Source organism: Bos mutus, chromosome 4, assembly GCF_027580195.1.
Source record: "Bos mutus isolate GX-2022 chromosome 4, NWIPB_WYAK_1.1, whole genome shotgun sequence".
NCBI classification, from domain to species: Eukaryota; Metazoa; Chordata; class Mammalia; order Artiodactyla; family Bovidae; genus Bos; species Bos mutus.
In genome coordinates, this window is record NC_091620.1 from 54,412,135 (window position 1) to 54,424,282 (window position 12,148).

The 12,148-nt window shown below is 37.3% G+C and overlaps 1 protein-coding gene across 6 annotated transcripts in view; it reads right to left on the reverse strand.

Annotated features, from left to right (window-relative positions):
* PDE1C (phosphodiesterase 1C) overlaps window positions 1-12,148 on the reverse strand; it is a 539,682-nt gene that overhangs the window by 53,091 nt on the left and 474,443 nt on the right. For all 6 annotated transcript variants that reach the window (XM_005889124.3, XM_070369504.1, XM_070369502.1 and 3 more), the window contains one exon: window positions 10,190-10,267. In XM_005889124.3, coding sequence (XP_005889186.2) covers window positions 10,190-10,267 — 78 coding nt within the window. The remainder of the gene's footprint in view (window positions 1-10,189; window positions 10,268-12,148) is intronic.

Genomic DNA, 12,148 nt, shown 5'->3' on the forward strand with positions numbered 1-12,148 from the left:
AAAAACATCTATTTCTGCTTTATTGACTATGCCAAAGCCTTTGACTGTGTGGATCAGAATACACTGTGGAAAATTCTGAAAGAGATGGGAATACCAGACCACCTGACCTGCCTCTTGCAAAACCTATATGCAGATCAGGAAGCAAGAGTTAGAACTGGACATGGAACAACAGACTGGTTCCAAATAGGAAAAGGAGTACATCAAGGCTGTATATTGTCACCCTGCTTATTTAACTTCTATGCAGAGTACATCACGAGAAATGCTGGGCTGGAAGAAGCACGAGGGAGAAATATCAATAACCTCAGATATGCAGATGACACCACCCTTATGGCAGAAAGTGAAGAGGAACTCAAAAAGCCTTTTGATGAAAGTGAAAGTGGAGAGTGAAAAAGTTGGCTTAAAGCTCAACATTCAGAAAACTAAGATCATGGCATTTGGTCCCATCACTTCATGGGAAATAGATGGGGAAAGAGTGGAAACAGTGTCAGACTTTATTTTGGGGGGGCTCCAGAATCACTACAATCACTGTGATCACAGCCATGAAAGTAAAAACGCTTACTCCTTGGAAGGAAAGTTATGACTAACCTAGACAGCATATTAAAAAGCAGAGACATTACTTTGCCAACAAAGGTCCATCTAGTCAAGGCTATGGTTTTTCCAGTGGTCATGTATGGATGTGAGAGTTGGACTGTGAAGAAAGCTGAGTGCTGAAGAATTGATGCTTTTGAACTGTGGTGTTGGAGAAGATTCTTGAGAGTCCCTTGCACTTCAAGGAGATCCAACCAGTCCATCCTAAAGGAGATCAGTCCTGGGTGTTCATTGGAAGGACTGATGCTGAAGCTGAAACTTCAATACTTTGGCCACCTCATGTGAAGAGTTGACTCATTGGAAAAGACCCTGATGCTGGGAGGGATTGGGGGCAGGAGGAGAAGGGGATGACAGAGGATGAGATGGCTGGATGGCATCACTGACTCGATGGACATGAATTTGAGTAAACTCCGGGAGTTGGTGATGGACAGGGAGGCCTGGCGTGCTGCAGTTCATGGGGTCGCAAAGAGTCAGACACGACTGAGTGACTGAACTAAACTGAACTGAGAAGAAAGAAGTAAAAAAACCCAAAGGATCGGATTAACTACTGGTAGAAACTACCTCACAGCAGTAGTGTTGACTGTAGCAGCATGATCAATGGTGAAGTGTATTGTAAATCATTCATTGTTAAAACCAGTTTAGCACTAGAGTCTCACAGGTTTAATTTTTAAAGTAAATTAGAAAGGATTCAAAGTTATTGTTATAGCACCATCTTGCATATGAGAGAAAAGGACAGGGTACCAGCTAGTGTTCCCAGAACTGTTCATCATCTTTGGCCTATTTTATCCACCAAGGTTCATGACATGGGCATACTCTGGGGAGTATGCAGAGTTTATGATAATATATTAGGCTTATATGATAGGAAAAGAAAATAAGAAAAACAAGTCTGAGGATCTCTGCCTTAAAAACAAAGAAGTTTGATCAAGATCAAGGTCCAGGCAAGCAAAGACAGAAAATTAAGAGTGTGAATCTATCCCAAATATCAACATATCTGATACTGAATGTGAGATCCAAAAGGAGACTAGATGTAAAATACGTGCCATGGAGGCCTCCTCTTGCACTGTTAGGATCTAGGGTACACAAGATCATCTCTATTCACTTTTCTTGGCACACCCATCCCAAAGATAAAGACAAAGTTTCAAGACATTCTACTTGCAAGCTACAATGCATCAGCTAACTTCCCCTATCCCCTACATTCTCAGCTTACCAGGCAACTTTCTGGTATGAATTGACCTCCTGAGTAGCCATTCCTTCAGGAGAAAGAAACCACTGACTGGCCAGTAGATGTGAGCATTCCAGTGTACATGAAGGATATATTTTATAGGAAAATGATAATCAAAACAACACCTTAGGCACAAGTATTCATTTCAGTGTCAACAAGTCTTCTATAGCAGAATCCACCTTTCATTTACTGTCAATATGGAATTTATTTGTCTGACAATGTCAAAAATAAGATATCCATATACATGTGGATTTGGAACTTCTAGTCTCTTCCACTGACCCTTTTATCTATCTGGATGCCAATACTATACTGCCTTGATTATTATAGATTTATAAGTCTTGAAAGCAGGCTTACCTGTTCAGTCTTCCAACTTTTTTCTTCTTTTCCCAAGCTGTTTTGCCTATTCTGAGTACTTTGCATTTAAATATAAATTTTAAAACGAGCTCGTCAATTTCTACCCCAAAAGCCTGCCAGGATTTTAATGGATGGTATGGAATCAATAGATCAATTTAGAAAGAACTTAAATTTCAACTATCTCTGGAAAATACTCAGAAACTAAATAATATACTACTAAATAGCCCTTAGACCAATGTAGAAGTAAAAATTAGAAAATATTTTGAATGAAATGTGAATAAAAATGCAACATATCAAAGTTTGTGGCATTTTACTAAATAAAACAATATTTAGAGGGAATATACAGCATTATGCTTAGTGTTAATCTATAGTCTTTCTATTTGTTTCCTATTTGTCTTATCTATTCTTTGTTATCATTTTTTTTTACCTTCTTTTGGATTAGTTATTCTTACGATTTCATTTTATCTCTTTTGGTTTATTAGTTATATGTCATTATTTTGTTATTTTGGTAATTGTTTTAGAGTTTATGGTAAATGCTCTTAATTTATCTCAATCTACTTTCAAATGATATTGTATCACTTCATGTATAATATCAGAACTTTATAATAGCATATACACTTCTCCTCTCCAGATTTTTATGCTATTTTTGTCATATATTTATTTTATATATACTATAACCCAAAATATATTTTGTTCCAATAGTCAATTATTTAGTCAAGATATTTAAATGATAAGAAAAAATATTGCATATTTATCCATTTAGTTACCATTTTTAGTGCTCCTCAATACTTCAATCCATCAGGCATTAGCCATCCTTCTGCCATTCTTTAACATTTCTTATAGTGTAGGTCTACCAGAAATGAATTCTTTCAGTTTTTGTATCTGAAAGATATTTTTGCTGGGTATAGAATTTTTGATCAAAATTTTTCTCTTAGCCCTTTAAGGATGTTACTCTACTGTCTTCTCATTTGCATTGTTTCTGATGAGATACCTACTGTTATCCTTATCTTTGTTCATCTCTATATATGTATCTTCTTTTCTCCAGCTGTTTCAAAATTTTTTCTATTCATTACTGATTTGGAATAATTTGATTATGATAAGCTTTTGGTATAATTTTCTTCATATTCCTTGTGCTTGTGTTTTATTGTGATTCTTAAGCCAATGGACTTACAGTTTTCATCATTCAGCAAAATTTTAGCCATGACTTTCTCAAATATTCTTTCCTCCTTTCTCTCTTCTTTACTTTAGGACTCCAATTATACAAACATTAGGCTGCTTGAAGGTGCCTTACAAGTCACTGAGGCTCTTTACAATTTCTATGCTTGTTTTCTGTGTTTCATTTCAGATAATTTCTATTGCTAGTTCTCACTACTCTTCTACAATGTCTATTCACACCTTGTGTATTTTTTATTAATCTAATCCAATGTTATTTAGTTAATACCATCCAGTACACTTTTCATATCAGACCTTGTAGTTCTCACCTCTAGACATTTGATTTTATTTTTTTTATATCTTTCATGTCTCCACTCATCTTTCAAACATATGGGCAACAGTTGTAAGAACTACTTTAAAGTTCTCGTCTGCTAATTCTAACATCTGTTTCAGTTCTGGGTTGGTTTCAATTGGTTGTTATTTTCTTCTTTTTATGGATAGTATTTTCTTCCTTCTTTGCATGTCCAGTAATTTTTGATTGGATGTTAGACATTGTGAATTTTAGCTTGTTTGATACTATATATTTTCATACACCCACACATACACACATACTCACAAAACCCTCATTCTGGGATGCAGCTATTTGGAAACACTTTGATTCTCTTATATCTCTATTTTAAGAGATGTATGGCAGAAAAACCAACACAATATTGTAAAGCAATTACCCTTCAATTATAAATAATTTTTTAAAAATATATAAAAATTTTTTAAAAAAGATTTGTTAGGTGAGACTAAAGCAACATTTAGCCTACAAGCAATTATTCCCCTGAGAAATGCTGGGCTGGAGGAACCACAAGCTAGAATCAAGATTGCAGGGATAAATATCAATAACCTCAGATATGCAGATGATACCACCTTTACGGCAGAAAGGGAAGAGGAACTTAAATAGCCTCTTGATGAAAGAGGAGAGTGAAAAAGTTGGCTTAAAGCTCAACATTCAGAAAATTAAGATCATGACATCTGGTCCCATCACTTCATGGGAAATAGATGGGGAAACAGTGGAAACAGTGGCTGACTTTATTTTTCTGGGCTCCAAAATCACTGCAGATGGTGACTGCAGTCATGAAATTAAAAGACGCTTACTCCTTGGAAGGAAAGTTATAACCAACCTGCTGCTGCTGCTGCTGCTAAGTCGCTTCAGTTGTGTCCGACTCTGTGCGACCCCATAGACAGCAGCCCACTAGGCTCCTCTGTCCCTGGGATTATCCAGGCAAGAATACTGGAGTGGGTTGCCATTTCCTTCTCCAATGCATGAAAGTGAAAAGTGAAAGTGAAGTCGCTTAGTCATGCCTGACTCTTAGCGACCCCATGGACTGCAGCCTACCAGGCTCCTCCGTCCATGAGATTTTCAAGGCAAGAGTACTGGAGTGGGTTGCCACTGCCTTCGATAACCAACCCAGACAGCATATTAAAAAGCAGAGACATTACTTTGCCAGCAAAGGTCCATCTAGTCAAGGCTATGGTTTTTCCAGTGATCATGTATGGATGTGAGAGTTGGACTGTGAAAAAAGCTGAGCACCAAAGAATTGATGCTTTTGAACTGTGGTGTTGGAGAAGACTCTTGAGAGTCCCTTGGACTGCAAGGAGATCCAACCAGTCTATCCTAAAGGAGATGAGTCCTGGGTATTCATTGGAAGGACTGATACTGAAACTCCAATACTTTGGCCACTTGATGCGAAGAGCTGACTCATTTGAGACCCTGATGCTGGGAAAGATTGAAGGCAGGAGGAGAAGGGGATGACAGAGGATAAGATGGTTGGATGGCATCACCGACTCAGTGGACATGGTTTGGGTGGACTCCGGGAGTTGGTGCTAGACAGGGAGGCTTGGCGTGCTGCGGTTCACGGGGTCACAAAGAGTCGGACACGACTGAGCGACTGAAATGAACTGAATTATTCCCCAGCTAAGGCAAGACATTTATGAGTATTATAACTAATTCTCTAAATTATGAAGGATTCTAATCTGGCTAGAGAGAATAGGCACTTTTACTGCTCTTTGTGAAGTGTAAAGATCAGGACTGTTTCCTCTAGACCTGTTGAATGGTTCATTTCTGGTCTCAGGTAGTTTCCTCATTGAATGGGCCCATCAGTACTCTGATGAATGCTCTTTAGATTTCTAGAGTTCTATTTCTATACAGCTCTATTCTCTCTGATACTTTATCCTGTTAATCATAGCCACTTTAGCCTCCCTGCATCCTCAGTCAACTCCTCAGCTCAAGGAGTCCCTCAGGTCTGCCTGGAAACCCACTAATTGCAGTAAGCTGAGGCAATTGTAGGGCTCACTTCATTTGCTTCTTGTCTCTTAGACAGACTGTTTTCATTTCATGATGTCCAATATTTCTTAATGTCTTCATCTCCTGAAAACCATTCTTCCACATACATTGTCTTTATTAAAAAATGTTTCAAGTGGAAGGGTAAATCTAATTCTTGGTCATCCTCTTTGGAGAAGCAGATGTCAACTCTTCACAACTATCCAAAATTTAATGAACCAACATCTTTAAGCATTCTACTTCTCAGAACATTCAATAAAGGAAAAATTGGTGCTGTACTGCCCTACTGGGACTTAATAAATAACCCTGCAGGGCCTAATTATAGTCAATCATTTGAGAGACACAAACAGTGGCTGTCTCTTATATCTCTGTTAATGCAGTGGAGTAAAGTTAAGGGCAACTTCATATTTCTGGGCAACTATAAAAATTACAGCTATGCTGTTTCAAACATGACTAAAAACACATCGAAAATAATTCATTCACATAGTACCTTACAAGTCTTCCAAAGATCATGTAAAACTTTAGGCCCTGAGAGAATCTTGGCTCAGAAGCCTAGATCTTTTTATGTTAGTACATTTCTCCCTAAGAATAAACAAGGTATTTGTCAAAGAGCCTTCATTCTTTGAAGTCAGTTAAAAATTAGTGCTGCAGGGTATTAAACAGTACTTCAGCAGCCTGACAGAGATAATTTACAATTGCAATGTGTTCATTATGCCAGTATGTAATTTACCCCTTTCAGCACATGCTCCTTCCCTCTCTGTCTTCCACCGCTCACTGGAGTTGCGGAATAACCAACTGTGGTCTAGTTCCCACTGGGTTTTTTTCTGAACGTATACAATATTGAAACTTCTAAACAGAGTGGGTTTGATCACACTGGGCACTGAATAGTGCTTGGGCACTCCCTTTCAAAAATTAGAGCTGGTTCCCAGGGGTTGTACTAAGGGTAAGGGCATTAAAAATAGTTAAATCGACTCCCCTTGGTCATCGGATGTAGTAAGAGCCATTAAAAAGAAATGTTCAAAGTGTATCTGTTTGTCACTAGATAGTTTCTGAAAATCAATAGATCTAACTGATATACATATCATTTTTAGGAAAACTAACATATATTGAGCATTTACCATATAGACAGCAATGTTCCAGTTGCTTTCCAACCCCTATGAAGAATCTTTATCACCATTCTTATAGATGATAACAACAGAAGCACAGTAAGATTATAATTCATCCAAGGTCATAGGACTACCACTATTGTTGGTACAGGAATCTAGTTCTTTCTGATCTAAATCCATGCTCTAAGCACAATGCAATGCTACATTTACTAACGCTTCTCTCAAACTACATTTCCAACATATTAAATGAGGTGTCTAAACTTTGAGGTATCACTCTAAATTAAATTTTATGTGATTATTCCTATGGTTCAAAATTATAATAAATTCTGAAGTCTATTATAACTCTGTACTAGTCGCTCAGTCATGTCTGACTCTTTTCGACCCCATGGACTGTAGCAAGCCAGGTTCCTCTGTCCATAGAACTCTCCAGGCAAGAATACTGGAGTGGATTGCCATTTCCTTCTCCAGAGGATCTCATAAGAGACTTGTCTCGTGCAGACTTTAAGACAAGTAGCTCTGTGCACCTGCCAGCAAGGATCTCAAAAGCTCACATAGAAGCTTTAACTGGGTTTCAATCGTGTATTCAGTGTAGATGATCGCAACACTGCCTTACTCTCTCAAGGCTGCCTCCTTGGAAAAGTTCCTCATTCAGAAAGAGTAGGCAGGTTGTGCATTCCAGGGACAAAGAGAGAGGAAGAGACACCTCAAATTTCTCCATCCAGCTGGCACTTCATTTTTAAAATAATATTAACTGTCCAAAGTTAAGAAAACTGGTAAGTGGTAGAGGCGAGATTTAACCCAAAATACCTGGCTCCAGAACCCAGGAACTTAACCACTATGCTGTTAGATCTTCCAATAAGAACTGAAAACACCCTAGTAGAGATGCAAAGTGTTTTAATTTTCTCTGTGTGCTTAGTTGCTCAGTCGTGTCTGACTCTTTGCACTGTAGCACATGGACTGTAGCACACTAGGCTCCTCTGTTCATGGGGATTCTCCAGGCAAGAATACTACAGTGAGTTGTCATGCCCTCCTTCAGAGGATCTTCCTAACCCAGGGATTGAACCCAGGTCTCCCGCATTGCAGGCAGACTCTTTACCATCTGAGCCACCACAGAAGCCCTTAATTTTCTATACTGTTTCTTATTTGATCCCATTATATTGTGCTTATTACATAAAAATTTTTTCTGAGGTAGAGAATTTTAATGACCAAAGGACAAGGGGTACATGAAGCTGAACAAATTCTTTTCTACTTCATGCCACCAAGAAATAACTTTACTCCTGATGAGATATTGGGCTAAGATAAGATAGCACAAGTAACTAAAGCATAATGGTCTAATTCCTGATGATATCAAAGCAATGGTAATTACTGATGTCATGTTAGACCATCAACTAAATTAAAACACACAGTTGTTCATGTTCAAACTTACAAGTATAGGGATACACCAGACCCTATTAGAATCAGTGAAGGTTAAAGTTATGGAAGGAAAAAGTATAGACATCAGAAAATGTCCCTTCTTTATTTACTGCCTCCTGTTCATTGCCCTAAGGGATCAAGAATCCTGTTCATTAAATAATCAAGCTTTATACTTTTTCGTACAATAGAACAAAATATCTATTTCATTACTTCTCCCCACCAAAAAGAAGTTTTAATTATTTAAAACATCTGGTGATAATTCAATTAAAAAGGACACAGGTAAAGGGGCCTAATGAAGGTAATAAAATTTAAACTATAATGCTCACATGAATACATCATAACAGTTATTTATAGTACAATACAAAAATGCAACAAGATTTAAGATTCCACATTAAAGATCTGGGAATTGATTTATTCTAGGCTTTTTAGGCTGTAGGAATTCAGATGGGTCAGTCACTGGATACAGGCTGGAGGTGTACAGGTGCTGGGTTTATAACTAACACCATTCTCCTCTACTATACATATTCTGGCTTGTGTTACCTTGACTTGGTGTAATGATGTCTCATACTTGAACAAACCTTACCCATAACAGAATCTGGCTAAGAGGCCATCATTAGGGATTCTATTTCATCTCCCTGTAATTCACATCTTAGTCACAATCAATCAAAGAGGGTATGTATTAAGCAAATGGCTTCCATTTGCATAAATAATATGGCAAAAAAAAAATTGGACATGTGTGTTCCCCAGGTATTATGTGACAAGACACCTGGAGTGAACTATTTGAATGATCTTCAAGGAAAGAACTGATTTCATGCATATGGGTAAAGACAGCACATCACAATGGCTTAGAGATAAAAGCTTAAGGAGATTCTTTTCAACAGATGTATGAGGAGGAGTATCTAAAATTCTTACTCCTCAACCTGATTACCCTGCATTTGTTCTTCTTTGAATAACTAAACTATTTAGCCTCCAATACAATGTCTGCAGGGAGGTACGGTTCAAAGAGTCTGTGTGCTGTGTGTGCTAAATCACTTCAGTCATGTCTAACTCTGTGCGACCCCATGGACTGCAATCCACCAGGCTCCTCTGTCCATGGGAGTCTCCAGGCAAGAATACTGGAGTGGGTTGCCATGCCCTCCTCCAGGGGATCTTCCCAACCCAGGGACTGAACCCGCGTCTCTTACCTCTAATCTGTATTGGCAGGTAGATTCTTTACCACTAGCTCCTGGGACTCTAACAAAAACTACTCCCTAAAATTTCCATTTTTAGTTTAATATCATGTATATGTATAACTAGTAATGAGTCCATGTTATAACTGAAACAGGAGGATTGTATAAAAGGTGAGAATAGTTTTTTCAATCAAATGGTACAAAGGGGTAATTTGGTAATACAAGTTGAACTTTCAGATTTTAGAAAGACTAGAATGCTATTTATGCAAAGCAAAAGCCGTGCTCACGAAGCCCATTACAATGTAGGTTCATTCTAGCTGGTTTGGGATTCTCATTCAAAACTTGCCTTTAAAACATATTCTTGCTGACCAAACTATTATTCTACAGCTACCCACATTCCAGTATGTGGTTCTCCTGACATACTGATAACACTGAACAGATTTCTGTTTTTGTTTTTCACAAAAGCAGTAACTCATTAAAGGTTAAAAAAAAACTGAAAACATGGCACATTTCCCATTTATATTGAATAATTCATTAAGACTTATATTCCATTCCATTCCATTCAACAATCCCAGAATCAACTTTTCAAAAAGCTTAAAATGAAAAATGGCAAGTGGGAAAAGAAAGAGTACAGAATACATTTGTAATAGAGAAAGTATGGTGGAAGGGAAAAGATACAAGAATAATTTATAAATTATTGAAAAAGGGATAATAGTATTCTTTAAATGTAGTGAATGTTTTTTTGGGGGTATAAGACTATATTAACAACTACAATTTCAACTTTATGTGTAATTCTAACAAGCTTGCATTAAATTGCACATTTTATGGAAAAATATAATGGGAATTATGCTCTTACCATCTGTTTTCTTTGAATCATTTCCGACATCGGATTGATCCTTCTTGCCTGTCTTATTTTTACCATCTTTCAAGTCACCTGAAAGTAATAAACATGACAAACAGTATGTATAAAGCCCGGGGAAGTTATAAATGTCTTTAAACCTGTCAAGATAAAAAAAGAAAACAAAGCACTGCATCAATTTCGTCTTGAGGGCTTACACGTCTGAGTGTAAATATCAGGAAATTGGATTAGGTCCTGGAAGTTGGATTATGATCTGGAAATCAAGACTAAAAGTTCATGTTAAACAGGATTGTACTTAAGTCAATGATGTTTATTTTCCAAGGCAGGCAGTTAAGCTTTACTGTTAGGCTGTGGAGTGAGGAAAAACCTGGGTTACTCTAAGTTATATTAATTAATAGCTACTGTTTAACTTCTATGTGCTTTTCCTTAGCTGCACAATGGGGATAATAATGCCTACTTTATAGACATAATATAAGGACAAATGCATTTAAGGTATTGAATGTGCTATCTCGCACTTCACTCAATGACGGCTTTACAGCTCTAAAATAGAGCTGTAAAGTGGCACTTTAATTAATGAGTTTGTTGAAGTGTAATATATAAAAGTTAAAAAACACTATGCACACAAATGTAGAGTGAATGCATGCCAAAAATTTATTTAATTCATTTATGAGGGAACCAGGAAGATAATAAGGAAATGGCTATTTCTGGATGTTTTAGAAATGCATTAAAATAAGATTACTAGGTTAGAGACAAACCTGGTTATGTCCTACAGAGCAAAAAAATTGTTAATTGTTGGGGTTATCATCCCTAACAGTCAAAAATCTACAAGTTCTCACAGAAAGTCACAGTACCTAGGCTTGAGTCAAATAGTAAACGATGAAGCTAAACATAGTCATGTCCTTCTAAAGCAAGGAGTCAGCAAATCATGAGCCAGTCCACGAGCCAGTCTGGCCCGTTACCATTAATGGATGTAAAGTTTTATGTTTTATTGGAACCTAGCCACACCCATTCATTTACATACAGTCTGTAGTTGCTTTTAAGCTGCAGTGGTAGAGCTGAACAGTTACAACAGAGACACACAAAGCCAGGAATATTTACTATCTGGGCCTACACAGAAAATGTTTGCTGTCCAAGATAGTTAAATAATCCTTGGGCAGATTTGTTTGAAAATATGCTTTTCTAGCATTGAAAGGACATGGCAACATTTTTCTCAAACTCTCAAGTTTCAGGTATTTTTCTTACAAAGCATACTGATGGCAGCTTTCTTTCTAGCCTGCATAAAACCAAGAATAGGTCACTACTGAATTACTGGCATTATTTAAGCAAAAAGATCCTAATAATTATTGCATCCAGGAAGAAGGGGGAATAGGGCCTGTGGTGGGAGGGCTACATTTACCCTTTCTACTTTCTTTGTGCCAGGCAGTATGCTAAATGCTTTGCATGCATCATTTCACTCAATTTGTACAGCAATCCCATTATGAAGGTATTATTATTGATAGATAAATTCATCAAAGATTCATTCACTAAGTGATCAATATGCTGAATAATAAGTCACCAAATGATTGAGGATGTCTTCCAAATTTGAATTTTGCCTTGAGTTCACTGCAAGTTCACACACTGGTCGGGCCAACCGTGTTGAGTTGCAATGGACTGCCAGCCTTCTAGTGTTTCACACTCTCCCAGGCCCCATCTCTCCCAAACTTTGCAGAAGTATCTCCCTCTGCAGCAAAACTGTTGCTATTGGCTACTTTAGATTTGGTTTAAACCATTGATCTGACAAATGACCAACTGACCATTTTGCTTAAATATTAAATACATGAATGGATGTGAGACTCATATAAACATCTCAATTTTATAGCTATGGAACTTGAAGCACAAGTAAAGTAATTGACCATAACATACACATATGGATCTGATTTTAGAAGCCAAGTTCTCAAGTACTGTATTTTGCAACTT